General features: G+C 35.2%; 1 protein-coding gene across 1 annotated transcript in view; it reads right to left on the minus strand.

Annotated features, from left to right (window-relative positions):
- The window catches only part of LOC137650926 (uncharacterized), a 144,421-nt gene extending 127,845 nt beyond the window's left edge, over window positions 1–16,576 (minus strand). The window contains exon 1 of the mRNA XM_068384073.1: window positions 16,436–16,576. Coding sequence (XP_068240174.1) covers window positions 16,436–16,462 — 27 coding nt within the window. The 5' untranslated portion in view covers window positions 16,463–16,576. The remainder of the gene's footprint in view (window positions 1–16,435) is intronic.
- Between the last annotated feature and the right edge of the window lie 1,778 nt (window positions 16,577–18,354).

Genomic DNA, 18,354 nt, shown 5'->3' on the forward strand with positions numbered 1-18,354 from the left:
CATGGAAGATTATTTGGTTTCCAACCACACCCCACTTTCCAGCGAGTGCTATGGTGCCAACTATCCTTTTTTATTAATAAAAAATAGAGGAAGTCTAGAAGCATTTCTCAATAACTTGGGCCAGGGAGGCCATTTATTGCCGAATGACAAAAGATGCCAAAAATCCTTCTGTAATGCTTACAGTGCACCATTTAGAGCCCGATAGTTCTCACTATAGTCCACAACTTTACCATCCTTGTGGGCTAAACATGGGTGCCTATTCTACCAGGTTATTTACAAGCAGACAATCCCTAGCTCCCCAACAGAAGTGGAGCTTGGATTAACCTATAGAATTTGGTATTCAAGCCGGCGATGGGCCAGGGAAAGCATTCAATACAGCTGAGCGATAAAGGCAAGTCCTTGCAACTTATACTGTGCACTAAGTTTAGTTAGATCTCTTTCTAGGGATTTAGCAATGTATGATATGTGGTTTGACCTTGAAAACAAGCTCCTTGGACATGCTGATGATGCTACTCTCTTTGCATCATATGAGGTTAGACCTCGAAAACAAACCTGTTGCTTATGCAGATTGATTGATTTGAAGTTTTCTGGCATCCTGGCATCTAAGGTCATTGATGCCGAATTGCATATGCAGATGATACTACTCTTTGCCTCATATAGAGTTTCACCTTGAAAACAGGTTCCTTGCATATGCAGATGGTGCTACTCTTTACCTCATATAGAGTTTCACCTTGAAAACCGACTCCTTGCATATGCAGATGATTCTACTCCTTGCATCATAAAAGGTTTTACCTTGAAAACAGGCTCCTTGCATATGCAGATGATGCTATTCTGTTTGCATCATATGTGGTTTGACCTTGAAAACAGGCTCGTTGCCTATGCAGATGATGCTGTTCTGTTTGCATCATATGTGGTTTGACTTTGAAAACAAGCTTGTTGCACATACAGATGATACTACTCTCTTTGTATCAATTCCATACACACACACTCACAAACACACGATTTTTTCCGGATTTCTTTAGGGTTTTTCCAGCACTTCTACAACGTTTTCCAGGATTTCTTCCTGATTTTTCCGGATCGTTATGGAGTTTTCCTGGATTTCTTAACGATTTCTTTTCTCCATAACCAACAAGGACATCCATCCTATGAAGCTTCTCCCTCTCCATAAAGGGCACCAGCCATTTAACGAAGGATTCTTTCTCTCCTGAAGGAAAAGGACACTTATTTTCAACTCCTTTCTATCCTAGACAGGAATTTATTAACATATTCTTTTTTTTTTTTTATCTCTAAAGGGGGTCCTTCTCCTCCGAGGGTCACTGTCCATTACTGTTTTTTTCCCTCTGGAGAAAATAAATTTATAAAGTGAAGTCTCCCGTCTTCGATGACATCTGGAACTGTGACTCTTTCTATCTTATTAGAAGATATTTTATTCACGACGGCCTTTTCTCTTCTTTTTATTGTTTTCATTCTTTTTATTGCTATACATATTATTACTTACCTTCTTCTTATTTGGATACTTTTTTATTGATTTCCTTCTTTTTATTACTTTCCTTCTTTTCATTACTTCAATTCTTTGTTGGTTTGCTTTTCATTGCTTTAACTTTTTATTGTTTTACTTCTTATTGATTTCCTATTTTTTTATTACTTTCCTTCTTTTCACTGCTTTAAATTTTTATTGTTTTACTTCTTTTTATTGATTTCCTACTCTTTTTATTACTTTCCTTCTTTTCATTGCTTTAATTTTTTATTGCTTTACTTCATTTTATTATCTCTCTTTTTATTGTTTTCTTTCTTTAAACTGCTTCCTTTCTTTCTTTCACCTTCCTGTTTTAATGTTTCTCTTAATTTTATTGATTTCATCTTTTATTCCTTTCCTTCTTTTCATTGCTTACCTCTTGTTCATTGTTTTCTTTTTCATTATTACTTTATTGTAGCTTAGCAAGTAATAATGATAATATACGAAGGCAGAAAAGCTCAAAGTTTAAAGGTTTTTAATTTTAGGCCGCTCATGAATGGCAGAGGCAAAGGACAGTGACATTGTCCTATTAAGCAGGACAATGCCCTAGAAACTGACCATATATACATATGATCAGCGTCCAAGCCACCTCTCCACCCAAGCTAGGGCCAAGGAGGGGCAGGCAATGGCTGCTGATGACTCGGCAGATAAATCTATAGGCTCCGCCAAACCCCCCATCCTTAGCTCACAAGGATGACGAGGTTGCAGCGACCAAAGGAACTAACGAGTTTGAGCGTGACTTGAAACCCAGTCTGGCGATCACCAGACAATTATCTGTACAGTTTATATATAACAGATACATTTCAACACTTTTACTGCTCTTACAATATTCAATCTTAATTATTCATTACTTCTCTTGTAATTTCCCTTCTTCCAAATTTCCTGTCTTCACAGGGCTATTCTTCCCTGTTGAAGCCACTGGGCTTATAACATCCTGCTTTTCAAACTAGGGTTGTAGTTTGACTAATAATAATAATAATAATAATAATAATAATAATAATAATAATAATAATACCACTGCTGTAACAGTCAATCTTCATAAATTTTGTATGCCAGGAACTATTTGCTATGAATATTGATTAACGAAGTAAACTCGATTAAACAATAGTTGAGAGGGATAGGACAGTTCATTATAAGTTAGCATAACGAAAACTATTACATGTTCTTTATGAAACTGCCATGTGACATGTGTCAAAGTATATGGAAAAAGCTGTATCTTGCATGGAACTGTATTGCCTTAGAGCTTCCGGGCAAAATACGCCCCACCCCCTGATGACGTCATAGCCAATCACGCTGTCTCCCTTACAAATTCTAACCTATAATAACAGAGGAGACAACACGATTGGCTATGACGTCATCAAGGGGTGGGGGTTATTTCAACCGGAATCTCTGTGGCGACAATAGTATAAGATACTCTTATGTTACAATAAAGCATAAAATGTATGGTGCAGCAAGTAATTTGTTCAGTTACACTATGATAACCAAAGTAATTTGTTGAGTTGAAATATGATAACCAAAGTAATTCGTTGGGTTAAACTATGATAACCAAAGTAACTTGTTGAGTTGAAATATGATAACCAAAGTAATTTGTTGGGTTAAAATATGATAACCAAAGTAATATGTTGAGTTAAAATATGATAACCAAAGTAATTTGTCGAGTTAAAACATGATAACCAAAGTAATTTGTTGAGTTAAAATATGATAACCAAAGTAATTAGTTAAGTTGAAATATGCTAACCAAAGTAATTTGCTGAGTTAAATATGATAACCAAATTAATTTATCGAGTTCAAACATGATAACCAAAGTAGTTTATCGAGTTAAAATGGGATAGCCAAAGTAATTTATTGAGTTAAACTATTATAACCAAAGTAATTTGTCGAGTTAAAATATGATAGCCAAAGTAATTTGTCGAGTTAAAACAGGATAACCAAAGTAATTCGTTGCTTTAAAATATGATAACCAGAGTAATTTGTCGAGTTAAAATATAACCAAAGCAATTTGCTGAGTTTTTGCCCAAAGTAGTTTGTTGAGTTAAAACATGATAACCAAAGTAATTTGTAAAGTTAAAATAGGATAACCAAAGTAATTTTTTGATTAAGAATATGCTAAGCAAAGTAATTTGTCGAGTTAAAATAGAATAACCAAAGTAATTTGTCGAGTTCAGATATGATAACCAAAGTAAATTGTCGAGTTAAAATATGATAACCAAAGTAAATTGTCGAGTTAAAATATGATAACCAAAGTAATTCTGAGACATGATTGCCTTATGTCTCCAAGGAGTCAGAAGTCAGAGAAATGACATTCGATTTACGACCAAAGTTGGACGATAAAAAAAATATGATCGTGAATAGAAATGTTGAATTGTTGAAGTTAGCAGATGGAACACTGATGAATTGGAATATTGAAAAGAAACGGCAGATATTTACATATGTTTATAAAATTAATGAAAAAAAACAGTGATTATAAGCATCCTTAGTTATGTGATTACTTAGAATCCAAGGAAATGATATAATGAATGATATTCAATGTTAAAATATGAATTGGTGGACGTATAACTACACTTGGGAGTTTAACGTAATGAATGAAGGCAGGTGAAGAGAAGAGGGGAGTCAGAATAAGTAAGAAAGAAATGTATTAAGGTTTATGCAAAACTGGAAAGTGAAAGAAAATGTTTGATTTTATCAGAAAATTGATGAATAAATTCTCCCTTGTGTTTGTAAAAGGATTATTATTATTATTATTATTATTATTATTATTATTATTATTATTATTATTATTATTATTATTATTATTATCACTAACCAAAAACCCTAATTGGAAAAGCAGGATGCTATAAGCCCAAGGGCTCCAACAGGTGAAATAAAAAGATAAAACGAGTTAAGCTAATGAGATGAATCATTTAGTAGTATATGTGGGTACGTATAATTGAAATGACAATAAATTCTATTCAGTAAAACAAGCAAATCAGTATTTCAAGATGGTTTGGACCTGCGGAGAGAATGGAAGTTGCCAGGTTGGTGAAAAGTATTTTCTGACAAGGTAGATTTTCAGCGTAGTATATGTGGGTACGAATAATTGAAATGAAAATAAATTTTATTTAGTAACAAACGCAAATAAGTACTACGAGTTTGGACTAGTGGAGAGAATGGAAGTTGCCGGGTAGGTGAAAAGTATCGTATGACTAGTTAGATGGTCAGCGTAGTATATGTGGGTACGAATGATTGAAATGACAATAAATTCTATTTAGTAACAAAAGCAAATCAGTACTTCGACATGGTTTGGACCTGTGGAGAGAATTGAAGTTGCCAGGTAGGTGAAAAGTATCGTATGACTAGGTAGATGGTCAGCGTAGTATATGTGGCTACGAACACTTGAAATTACAATAAATTATGAAAAGTAGAAAAAGCAAATCAGTATTTCGAGATAGTTTTGGACCCGTGGAGAGAATGGAACTTGCCAGGTTAGTGAAAAGTATCGTATGACTAGGTAGAAGGACAGCAAGACCCACTCGATTCTGGGTGAATGGGGTTACATAGGTATAGGAATAGAAAGCTGCCCCTAGGCCCTGGCCCCCAGCCAAATATTACCAAAGCAAGTGTATCCCATGAAGATGTAAATGAGATAGAATTTATTTAAGGTACTAATGAAGCTTTTGGAGTTATTATGTGAAATTGCTAATGTTATTGAAGTTGTTTACGCATACATACATACATACATACATATATATATATATATATATATATATATATATATATATATATATATATATTTCCCCTACTGAGTGTAAATACCTTAACGTGGTGAAAGGGCTTGCGTATCAACATGATCAGCAATCCTGTACTAGTCAGGGCCACATATACTAGATTGGTTTGCTATGAGAAATCAGACGAAAATCTCCCACCATCACCACTCTGCTGCTGGACAGCGTGGTGATGATAATTGGCCAAAGCCCTGACCATATTTGACATGTCTGAGGCCTTTGTCCAACAGTGGCTCATTTGTTTATATATATACACACACACACACACACATATATATATATATATATATATATATATATATATTTATACATTATATATATATATACACATTATATATATATATATATATATATATATATATATATATATATATTATATATACAGTATATATATATATATATATATATATATATATATATATATATATATATATATCTTATCTCCTCCTACACCTATTGACGCAAAGGGCTTCGGTTAGATTTCGCCAGTCGTCTATATCCTGAGCCTTTGAATCAATACTTCTCCATTCATCATCTCCCACTTCACGCTTCATAGTCCTCGACCATGTAGGCCTGGGTCTTCCAATTCTTCTAGTGCCTTGTGGAGCCCAGTTGAAATATACTGTATATTTAATTCCTTCTTTATCTCTCATTCTACGTATCTATAATAAAATAAAAAGTAAAAACCTTTCCAAATATGAAAATAGTCTTGAACCACCTCGAACACTTTCCACACCATCTTTCCATCTTCGCCTCTTCATATTCTTTCCCAGTCTTCTCTTTATTATTACACCAGTTGTCCTTTGATTCAATTTAGTCTCTTCACTTTTCTTCTCCTCTTTCCTTCTTCCATTACCTTTTGCTTATGGTCCCGTTAGTTCCGGGTTTGGAAAGGGCCACTTTCAGTGTCGAATTTCCTTTTCAAAATATCTTCCTCCGGGGAGGCTTAAATATTTCCTTTATTTTTTTTTCTTGCAATAGATTTTTTATATATTCGTATTGTAATTCCCTTTTATTTTAATTTTATTTTTTTATTTCCTTTCAATAGATTTGCTGAGGCTTAAACATTTCCTTTTTTTTATTATTATATTTTTCATATTGTTTCGTATTTTAATTCCCTTTTGTTTTAATTTTAATTTTTAATTTCCTTTCAACAGATTTTTTTTTAATTTGTCACATATAGCAATTAATAATTTTTTCAAATTTTTGTACACATATAAGTATACATAGAGAAATTTTCATCTTTACTTAACGGAAAAATTAGAAATTAAACTATAAGAGAGATTACTCAAGTGCCATATGTGGATGAAATCCTGGTGAGGGGTTGATGGAGATGGGTTGGTTATGCACTTCTTTTGTTTTTATATTGGATTTTTTATATTGTTTCGCAGAGGCTTACACAGTTCCTTTAATTTTTTTTATTTTCTTTCATTATATTGTTTTATATTGTTTCGTATTTTAATTAATTTCTTTTTTAATTTTGTACATATAAGTATAATTAGATATATTTTCGCAAGGCTTAAACATTTCCTATTATTCTTTTTTATTTTCTTTCATTAGTTTTTTAAATTTTTTTCGTATTGTAATTCATTTTTCTTTTGTTATTCTATTGTAACTATATTTGTTATTTATTGTACACACATAAGTACATTTCGATAAATTTTCATCTTCATTTAACAAATTTTATTATCATTGAATAAGCAAATTCTTTCATTTCATTTCCTTTCAATAGATTTTTTATATTGTTTCGTATTAAAATTATTTAATTTTTGTATACACATAAGTACCATTAAATTTATTATCTTTATTTAACAGACAAATTTTATTATCATTGGATAAGCAAATTCATCCATTTTATTTTCTTTCCGAGGATTTTTATCTCTCTCTCTCTCTCTCTCTCTCTCTCTCTCTCTCTCTCTCTCTCTCTCTCTCTCTCTCTCTCTCTCTCTTAGCTTTAATTCTTTCCATTGCTTTTCTTCTTTCCATTGCTGTCTTTCTTTTTATTACTTTGCTACTTTTTTCCTTTTTATTGTTTTTTTTCTTTCTATTGTTTTCCTTCTTTTCACTGCTTTCCCTCTCTTTATTGGTTTCCTTCTTTCTATTGTTTTCCTTCTTTTCACTGCTTTCTGATTTTCCTGGCTTTAATTCTTTTCATTGTTTTCATTCTTTTTATTGTTTTCCTTCTTTTCATTACTTTCCTTCTCTTTAAAGCTTTAATTCTTTTCATCGTTTTTCTTCTTTCTATTGTTTTCCTTCTTTTCATTGCTTTCTGATTTTCCTTACTTTAATTATTATCATTGTTTTTTTTTCTTTTTATTGTTTTCCTTCTTTTCATTGCTTTCTGATTTTCCTTGCTTTAATTCTTTTCATTGTTTTCATTCTTTATATTGTTTTCCCTCTTTTCATTGCTTTCCTTCTCTTTAATGCTTTAATTCTTTTCATAGTTTTCCTTCTTTCTATTGTTTTCCTTCTTTTCATTGCTTTCTGATTTTCTTTGCTTTGATTATTATCATTGTTTTCTTTCTTTTTATTGTTTTCCTTCTTTACATTGCTTTCCTTCTCTTTAATGCTTTAATTCTTTTCATCGTTTTCCTTCTTTCTATTGTTTTCCTTCTTTTCATTGCTTTCTGATTTTCCTTGCTTTAATTCTTTTCATTGTTTTCATTCTTTTTATTGTTTTCCTTTTCATTGCTTTCCTTCTCTTTAATGCTTTAATTCTTTTCATCGTTTTCCTTCTTTCTATTGTTTTCCTTCTTTTCATTGCTTTCTGATTTTCCTTGCTTTAATTCTTTTCATTGTTTTCATTCTTTTTATTGTTTTCCTTCTTTTCATTGCTTTCCTTCTCTTTAATGCTTTAATTCTTTTCATCGTTTTCCTTCTTTCTATTGTTTTCCTTCTTTTCATTGCTTTCTGATTTTCCTTGCTTTAATTATTATCATTGCTTTCTTTCTTTTTATTGTTTTCCTTCTTTTCATTGCTTTCCTTCTCTTTAATGCTTTAATTCTTTTCATCGTTTTCCTTCTTTCTATTGTTTTCCTTCTTTTCATTGCTTTCTGATTTTCCTTGCTTTAATTCTTTTCATTGTTTTCATTCTTTTTATTGTTTTCCTTTTCATTGCTTTCCTTCTCTTTAATGCTTTAATTCTTTTCATCGTTTTCCTTCTTTCTATTGTTTTCCTTCTTTTCATTGCTTTCTGATTTTCCTTGCTTTAATTCTTTTCATTGTTTTCATTCTTTTTATTGTTTTCCTTCTTTTCATTGCTTTCCTTCACTTTAATGCTTTAATTCTTTTCATCGTTTTCCTTCTTTCTATTGTTTTCCTTCTTTTCATTGCTTTCTGATTTTCCTTGCTTTAATTATTATCATTGCTTTCTTTCTTTTTATTGTTTTCCTTCTTTTCATTGCTTTCCTTCTCTTTAATGCTTTAATTCTTTTCATCGTTTTCCTTCTTTCTATTGTTTTCCTTCTTTTCATTGCTTTCTGATTTTCCTTGCTTTAATTCTTTTCATTGTTTTCATTCTTTTAATTGTTTTCCTTCTTTTCATTGCTTTCCTTCTCTTTAATGCTTTAATTCTTTTCATCGTTTTCCTTCTTTCTATTGTTTTCCTTCTTTTCATTGCTTTCTGATTTTCCTTGCTTCAATTATTATCATTGTTTTCATTCTTTTTATTGTTTTCCTTCTTTTCATTGCTTTCTGATTTTCCTTGCTTTAATTATTATAATTATTTTCTTTCATTTTATTGTTTTCCTTCTTTTCATTGCTTTCCTTCTCTTTAATGCTTTAATTCTTTTCATCGTTTTCCTTCTTTCTATTGTTTTCCTTCTTTTCATTGCTTTCTGATTTTCTTTGCTTTAATTATTATCATTGTTTTCTTTCTTTTTATTGTTTTCATTCTTTTCATTGCTTTCCTTCTCTTTAATGCTTTAATTCTTTTCATTGTTTTCATTCTTTTTATTGTTTTCCTTCTTTTCATTGCTTTCCTTCTCTTTAATACTTTCTTTCTTTTTACAATTCCTTTCTATTCTTTATTTTCTTTCTTTTATTATTTCCTTTTTTTTCAAACATTTCCTTCTATTCACTGTTCTTTCTTTACACTAGTTCCCTAATTTATATTGCGTTCCTCCTTTTCATTACTCTCTTTTCATTGCTTTCCTTCTTCGCACAACTTTCCTTCTATTCACTGTTCTTTCTTTACACTACATTCCTTCTTTTTATTGCCTTCTTCCTTTTCCATTACTTCCCTTATTTTTATCTTCGTTCCATGATTTCTTGGATCATTTCTTTCCCATTTTTATTATTAACTCGTTTTTTTTTTCTTGTCTAACCATCTGGGAATTCATCTTGTTCGACTCATAATTGCAAGCTCAGCTTTCCATCTAGTTACAATTCTTTCACTTCTCACAAAATAAGAATAAACTTCTCTTGGATTATCAGTTACTTCTTTATTTTCTTCTATCATTATTGTTATTATTATTATTATTATTATTATTATTATTACCTCCGCCAACGAAGTTGGAAGGAGCTTATGTTTTCGTCCCTTTTTGTGTGTTTGTGAACAGCTTCCTGACCACAATTCTAATCGTAGAATAATGAAACTTGCATGGATTAAATGTTGTGTAAAAAGCTGGAAATGATTAAATTTTGGAAGGTCAAGGTCAAAGGTGAAGGTCACGGGGAGGCAAAATGTTCAATTCATGTAATCACCCATGTTTGGACATGGTTGTCACAGATACTTCAAGCTTGGTTCATATTTGAGTGTATGAAAATCCACGCTAATTAATGCATGCTAGCGTCAAAAGTCCAGGTCAAGGTCAAGCAAAGGTCGAAAATAAGCTGTCGCGGCGGAGGTCTGCGCTCTAATGAGTGCCCCTCTAGTTATTATTATTATCAAAGGTGTCTGGTTTCAGTTCCAGTTTCATCAGAATAGATGCTCACCAGAACGTCAGCCAGGAGAGACCAACCCGCCACTGTAGTGCCCAACCATATAAGTGACTTCCCCAGTAAACAGCTTAAACACACGGTCCCAGACTCGGATCGATCTGCCGCTATGCGAATGCTAGGCGAACAGGTTACCACTGTACTATTATCATTATCATTATTATTATCATTATTACTACTACTAGCTAAGCTACAACACTAGTTGGAAAAACAGGATGCTATAAGTTCAACAAGGAAAAATAGCCTAGCAAGGAAAGGAAACACAGAAATATATAAACTACAAAAGGAGTAATGAACAATACGAATAACATATTTTAAGAACAGTAACAACATTAAAAAAGATATTTTATATATAAACTATAGAAGAGACTTATGTCAGACTATTCAACATGAAAATATTTACTGCAAGTTTGAACGTCTGAAGTTCCACTGATTCAAAATACCCTATTAGGAAGGTCATTCCACATCTTATCACAGCTGGAATAAAACTTCTGGAATACTGTGTAAAGTGAGCCCTATGTTGGAGAAGACCTGACTATAAGAATTAACTAGTGTTACGAATAGGATGGCACTCTCTGGGAAGATTTGATTGCAAAGGATGATCAGAATTATGGAAAATCATATGCAATATGCATAATGAACTTAATTTCCTCCCCACAGGAAGAATAAACTTCTCTCGTGACATCACTTAGTTCTTTTTTTTCCTTCTAGGGCATAATACTCGACTCCTCTTTCATCTACCATCTTTTATTGTTAACCTTATCCTTCAACCTCCCCCACCACCAACTCATTCTCCTCTTTTGCATATCTCCAAATACTCCACTCCTCTTTCCAAAATCATCCTTTTAATGTTAAGCCTATCCTTTACCCTTCACCACTGGCAACTCCTTTTCTTCTTCCTCATCCTGTTTTTGTACACATTCACATACCCTACTCCTCTTTCCACTATCATCTTTCCTTATCAACCCAGTTCTTTATCCTCCACCACCACCAACTCCTCCTCCTCTTTTGCATATCTTCACATACTCCTCTCCTCTTTCTATTATTATCCTTTACTATTAACACTATCCTTTACCATCCACCACCAACAACTCTTCCTCCTCCTCCAATTTTGCATATCTTCACATACTCCAATCTTCTTTCCACTTTCATCCTTTACTGATAACCCAATCCTTTGCCCTCCACCACCACCAACTCCTCTTCCTACTCCTCCTCTTTTGCATATCTTCACATACTTAACTCCTCTTTCCACTATCATCCTTCACTGATAACCCTATCCTTTACCATCCACCAACAACAACTCCTTCTCTTCCTCCTCCTCTTTTTTTTTTTGCATATCTTCACATACTCCACTCTTCTTTCCACTATCATCCTTTACTGATAACCCTATCCTTTACCATCCAGCACCAACAACACCTTCTCTTCCTCCTCCTCCTCTTTTGCATATCTTCACATACTCCAATCTTCTTTCCACTATCATCCTTTACTGATAACTCTATCCTTTGCCCTCCACCACCACCAACTCCTTCTCTTCCTACTCCTCCTCTTTTGCATATCTTCACATACTCCACTCCTCTTTCCACTATCATCCTTTACTGATAACCCCATCCTTTACCATCCACCACCACCTACTCCTTCTCTTCCTCCTCCTCCTCTTTTGCATATCTTCACATACTCCACTCCTCTTTCCACTATCATCCTTTACTGATCACCCCATCCTTTACCATCCACCAACAACAACTCCTTCTCTTCCTCCTCCTCCTCTTTTGCATATCTTCACATACTCCACTCCTCTTTCCACTATCATCCTTTACTGATAACCCTATCCTTTGTCCTCCGCCACCAACTCCCTCTCTTCCTCCTCCTCCTCTTTTGCATATTTTCACCTACTTAACTCCTCTTTCCACTATCATCCTTTACTGATAACCCTATCCTTTGCTCTCCACCACCAACTCCTCTTCCTACTCCTCCTCTTTTGCATATCTTCACATACTTAACTCCTCTTTCCACTATCATCCTTTACCATCCACCACCAATAACTCCTTCTCTTACTCCTCCTGCTCTTTTTTATATCTTCACATGCTCCATTCCTCTTTCCACTATCATCCTTTACTGATAACCCTATCCTTTACCATCCACCACCTCTTTTGCATATCTTCACATACTCCACTCCTCTTTCCACTATCATCCTTTACTGATAACCCTATCCTTTGCCCTCCACCACCAACTCGTTCTCTTCCCCCTACTACTCTTTTGCATATCTTCACATACTTCACTCCTCTTTCCACAATCATCCTTTACTGATAACCCTATCCTTTGCCCTCCACCACCAACTCCTCTTCCTCCTACTATTTTGCATAGCTTCACATACTTCACTCCTCTTTCCACTATCATCCTTTACTGATAACCCTATCCTTTACCATCCACCACCAACTCCTTCTCTTTCTCCTACTACTCTTTTGCATATCTTCACATACTTCACTCCTCTTTCCACAATCATCCTTTACTGATAACCCTATCCTTTGCTCACCACCACCAACTCCTCTTCCTCCTACTATTTTGCATATCTTCACATACTCCACTCCTCTTTCCACTATCATCCTTTACTAATGACCCTATCTTTTATCTTCCACCACCAACTCCTTTCTTTTCTCCTACTACTCTTTTGCATATCTTCACATACTTCACTCTTCTTTCCACTATCATCCTTTACTGATAACCCTATCCTTTGCCCTCCACCACCAACTCCTTCTCTTCCTCCTCCTCCTCTTTTGCATATCTTCACATACTCCACTCCTCTTTCCACTATCATCCTTTACTGATAACCCTATCCTTTGCCCTCCACCACCAACTCCTCTTCCTCCTCCTCTTTTGCATATCTTCACATACTCCACTCCTCTTTCTACTATCATCCTTTACTGATAACACTATCCTTTGCCCTCCGCCACCAACTCCTCTTCCCCCTACTATTTTGCATATCTTCACATACTTCACTCCTCTTTCCACTATCATCCTTTACTGATAACCCTATCCTTTACCATCCACCACCAACTCCTTCTCTTCCTCCTACTACTCTTTTGCATATCTTCACATACTTCACTCCTCTTTCCACTATCATCCTTTACTGATAACCCTATCCTTTGCCCTCCACCACCAACTCCTCTTCCTCCTACTATTTTGCATATCTTCACATACTTCACTCCTCTTTCCACTATCATCCTTTACTGATAACCCTATCCTTTGCCCTCCACCACCAACTCCTCTTCCTCCTACTATTTTGCATATCTTCACATACTTCACTCCTCTTTCCACTATCATCCTTTACTGATAACCCTATCCTTTACCATCCACCACCACCTACTCCTTCTCTTCCTCCTCCTCCTCTTTTGCATATCTTCACATACTCCACTCCTCTTTCCACTATCATCCTTTACTGATAACCCTATCCTTTGCCCTCCACCACCAACTCCTCTTCCTCCTACTATTTTGCATATCTTCACATACTTCACTCCTCTTTCCACTATCATCCTTTACTGATAACCCTATCCTTTGCCCTCCACCACCAACTCCTCTTCCTCCTACTATTTTGCATATCTTCACATACTTCACTCCTCTTTCCACTATCATCCTTTACTGATAACCCTATCCTTTACCATCCACCACCAACTCCTTCTCTTCCTCCTACTACTCTTTTGTATATCTTCACATACTTCACTCCTCTTTCCACTATCATCCTTTACTGATAACCCTATCCTTTGCCCTCCTCCACCAACTCCTCTTCCTCCTACTATTTTGCATATCTTCACATACTCCACTCCTCTTTCCACTATCATCCTTTACTGATAACCCTATCCTTTGCCCTCCACCACCAACTCCTCTTCCTACTACTATTTTGCATATCTTCACATACTCCACTCCTCTTTCCACTATCATCCTTTACTGATAACCCTATCATTTATCCTCCACCACCAACTCCTTCTCTTCCTCCTCCTCCTCTTTTGCATATCTTCACATACTCCACTCTTCTTTCCACTATCATCCTTTACTGATAACCCTATCCTTTGCCCTCCACCACCAACTCCTTCTCTTCCTCCTCCTCCTCTTTTGCATACCTTCACATACTTCACTCTTCTTTCCACTATCAACCTTTACTGATAACCCTATCCTTTGCCCTCCAGCACCAACTCCTTCTCTCCCTCCTCCTCCTCTTTTGCATATCTTCACATACTTCACTCCTCTTTCCACTATCATCCTTTACTGATAACCCTATCCTTTGCCCTCCACCACCAACTCCTTCTCTTCCTCCTCCTTCTCTTTTGCATATCTTCACATACTCCACTCCTCTTTCCACTATTATCCTTTACTGATAACCCTATCCTTTACCATCCACCACCACCAACTTCTCCTCTTTCTCCTCCTCCTCTTTTGCATATCTTCACATACTCCACTCCTCTTTCCACTATCATCCTTTACTGATAACCCTATCCTTTATCCTCCGCCACCAACAACTTCTCTCCGTCTTCCTCCTCTTTTGCTCCAGCGACTCCGATGTCCTTCATTGGCTCAGGACCAAGGAAGGCTAAAAGAAAGTCAAGCTAGGAAACCTTGAGGCCCTCCAAGACGGTCATGAATTCCCTCGGATGAGATATTATTCGCCGTCTCTTTCTCATAACTATGAAAGACAAGATTTCTTACTTTGTGTGCAGATATTTCATTTCATTTCCTCCCCAGGTTATTTACTTTTATCACCCCTCTCTCTCTCTCTCTCTCTCTCTCTCTCTCTCTCTCTCTCTCTTTAGGATCCATATTCCAGTAGTGTTTAAAAAGGAGCAGGGACATTATAAAACAGATGGAATCGACCTTTAAGAAACTTATTAATAAAATCCCAAATCTGCTCTCCTCTCTCTCTCTCTCTCTCTCTCTCTCTCTCTCTCTCTCTCTTCTCTCTCTCTCTCTCTCTCTCTCTCTCTCTCTCTCTCTGAGATCCTTATTCCAATAGTGTTTAAAAGGGGTGGGACATTAAGAAACAGATGGAAATCGACCTTTAAGAAACTTATTAATAAAATTTCAAATCTTCTCTCTCTCTCTCCTCTCTCTCTCTCTCTCTCTCTCTCTCTCTCTCTCTCTCTCTCTCTCTCTCTCTCAGTAGTGTTTAAAAAAGGGCGATGAACTTAGGCCCCTTTACTCTCTCTCTCTCTCTCTCTCTCTCTCTCTCTCTCTCTCTCTCTCTCAGTAGTGTTTAAAAAAGGGCGATGAACTTAACCCCTTTGCTCTCTCTCTCTCTCTCTCTCTCTCTCTCTCTCTCTCTCTCTCTCTCTCTCTCTCTCTCTCTCTCTCTCTCTCGTTTAAAAGGGCGGAGACTTTAAACCAGATTCAAAATCGACTTCTAAAAGTCAGCTACCGTTAAAATCCCAAACCTGACCCTTATGAATTTGGTCCTGCCAAGGTGCAAGGATAAGTTCAAGTGGCAATTGTTAATATCTAAGATAATAAGGTCCTATCTATCCTTAACTTTGTTTCTTTGTTCCTTACTCTTTATATATAATATTTATTCAAACTTTTGAATCTCTATTATCTTCAGGACCTTCCTCAATAAGAGTTCATTACTGTTCCTTCATTAATAAGCACAAATTCATCCTTATCAGAGGTCACAGGTTAACCCTACTTAACAGAGGTCAGAGGTCAAAACCTCTTTCCAGAGGTTCCAGGTCGACCCACATTACCAAAAGTCATGAGGTCACAGGTCAACCCATCACCTTACCAGAGGTCACAGGTCAACTCACCATCATACTAAAGATCACAGGTCAACCCATCATACCAGAGGTCACAGGTCAACCCACTTTACCAGAGGTCACAGGCCAACTCACCACCTTACTAGAGGTCACAGGTCGACCCACCGTACCAGAGGCCACAGGTCAACCGAACTCAACAGAGGTCACAGGTCGACCCACCGTACCAGAGGTCACAGGTCAACTCACCTCACCAGAGGTTACAGGTGAAACCAAACTTACTAGAGGTCACAGGTCAACCCACCATACCAGAGATCACAGGTCAACCGAACTCAACAGAGGTCACAGGTAAAACCCCACCTTACTAGAGGTCACAGGTCAACACACTACTTTACCAGAGTTCACAGGTTAACTCACCACTTTACCAGAGGTCACAGGTCAACCCTATTTGTAAAAAAATAGTTGAAAACGAACAACCTATCCTTCCATACCTGGTGTGTGTGCCACATGATGTCCATGTCGTAACAGGGAACGAGGAACGTGTCTGGATGGGACCTCTTCAGGGCCAAGAACTGTCTGTACCGCTTCTCGCTGTAGCGCAGGAAGCCTTTCGTTCGGTAGTGAGGAAGGGAGACCTGCGGAGGTAGGAGAATAGAGGGGTAATTATGGATACAAATAGAGAGGGCGTGGTTTCAAAATAGGGCATTGGTAGGCTACATGCACCCTTAAAAAATTAAATAATTTTAAATTTCATGAAATGGTAAAGAATAGGGTAATGGCAAGAATACATTAATAAAAAAGATAAGCAATAAAAGAAAATATATTAGTATGGCTTCGAAATTTAGCACGAGTAAACTACAGACATTCTTAAAATAATAAAAGTTTCATGATTTTAGATACAAATAAAGCGATCATGGTTACGAAATGGGGCATCAGTAATCTACGTGTATCCTTAAAAATTTAAAAAATGGAGATTTCATGAAGTGATAAAGAATAGGGTATTGGCAAGAATATAAAAATAATAGACATGCATTAAAATAAAAGGGAATAATGTGGCTTTGAAATAAAGCATAAGTAAGATACTGGAATCCTTAAAATAATTAAAATTTTAAGATTTTCCTTATAAAAGCTACAGAATAGGGTATTAGCAAGAATACAAATATTATAAAATATGCATCACAAGAAAGAGAATAATGGGGCTTTGAAATAAAGAAAGAGAAAGCTAAAGAACATCCTTAGAATAATTAAAAATTGAAGATTTTTCATAAAAGCTAAAAATAGGATATAAGCAAGAATATAAACAATAAAAGATGTGTATCAAAAGAAAAAGGGATTAATATCGCTACGAAATTTAGCACAAATAAGCTACAAGAATTTTTGAAAAATTTAGAAATTTTGGATTTTTTTATAAAAGCTATAAAAAAGGGTACTAGCAAGAATATAAACATGATAAAGACATTCATCAAAAGATAAGTGATTAACATGGCTTTGAAGTTTACCAGGCATTAATCCCTTATCTCTCGATGCATATCTTTATGTTTATATTCTTGCTAATACTCTATCTCTCTTGGTGGCTCAGTTGGTAGAGTCCTCGCAGGCATGGTTTCCGGCCGAATAGGTAGGCGTTCGAATTTCTGCCCAGCCAGAAGCTGTTACCATACAATGAATTCCAAGTGGATATATATTCCCAAGATAGAATTCGGTATTAAATGCCATTCGTGGGTAATATTTATCTTTATCTTTTATAAAAAAAAAAAATTCTTCAATTTTTAATTATTTTAAGGATGAATGTAGCTTATTCATGTTAAATATTAAAACCACATTATTCAATTTCTTTTGTTGTATATTTTATAATATTCATATTCTTGCTAATACCCTATTCTTTATCTTTTATAAAAGAAATATTAAAAAAATTTAAAATTTCTAGAAAAGCTATAGAAATGGGTATTAGCAAGATATTACAGTCTTGAAATAAGAATGACCTAAAATACATAAAAGGCTCTTGGTAAAAAATTGAAAAAAATATTTAAAAAAAACCACTTTAACGCATCTTAACAGTTTAATAATTAGTTATTCTTATTAGTTTTCTTAAAATTTAACTAAATAACTTAAGAATTAATGTTTACGTCAACCTCATCCACTAGTCAAACCCTATTTGCAAGAAAGGCAGAGTTCATAGCAATCTCTCCTATCTCTCTTTGATAGACTATCTATGCTTGGGAAGACCCCACAAAACCTCAGTTGATTAAACCAACATTTTTTTCTTTTACTCCTTTTGAAATTCTTTGCCATTCTTCTTCTTCTTCTCCCCCTCCTCCTCCTCCTCCTCCTCCTCCTCCTCCTCCTCCTCCTCCTCCTCCTCCTTCTTCTTCTTCTTCTTCTTCTTCTTCTTCTCCTATTGGGGGAAGCT

This window comes from Palaemon carinicauda, chromosome 1 (assembly GCF_036898095.1).
Source record: "Palaemon carinicauda isolate YSFRI2023 chromosome 1, ASM3689809v2, whole genome shotgun sequence".
Classification (NCBI taxonomy): Eukaryota; Metazoa; Arthropoda; class Malacostraca; order Decapoda; family Palaemonidae; genus Palaemon; species Palaemon carinicauda.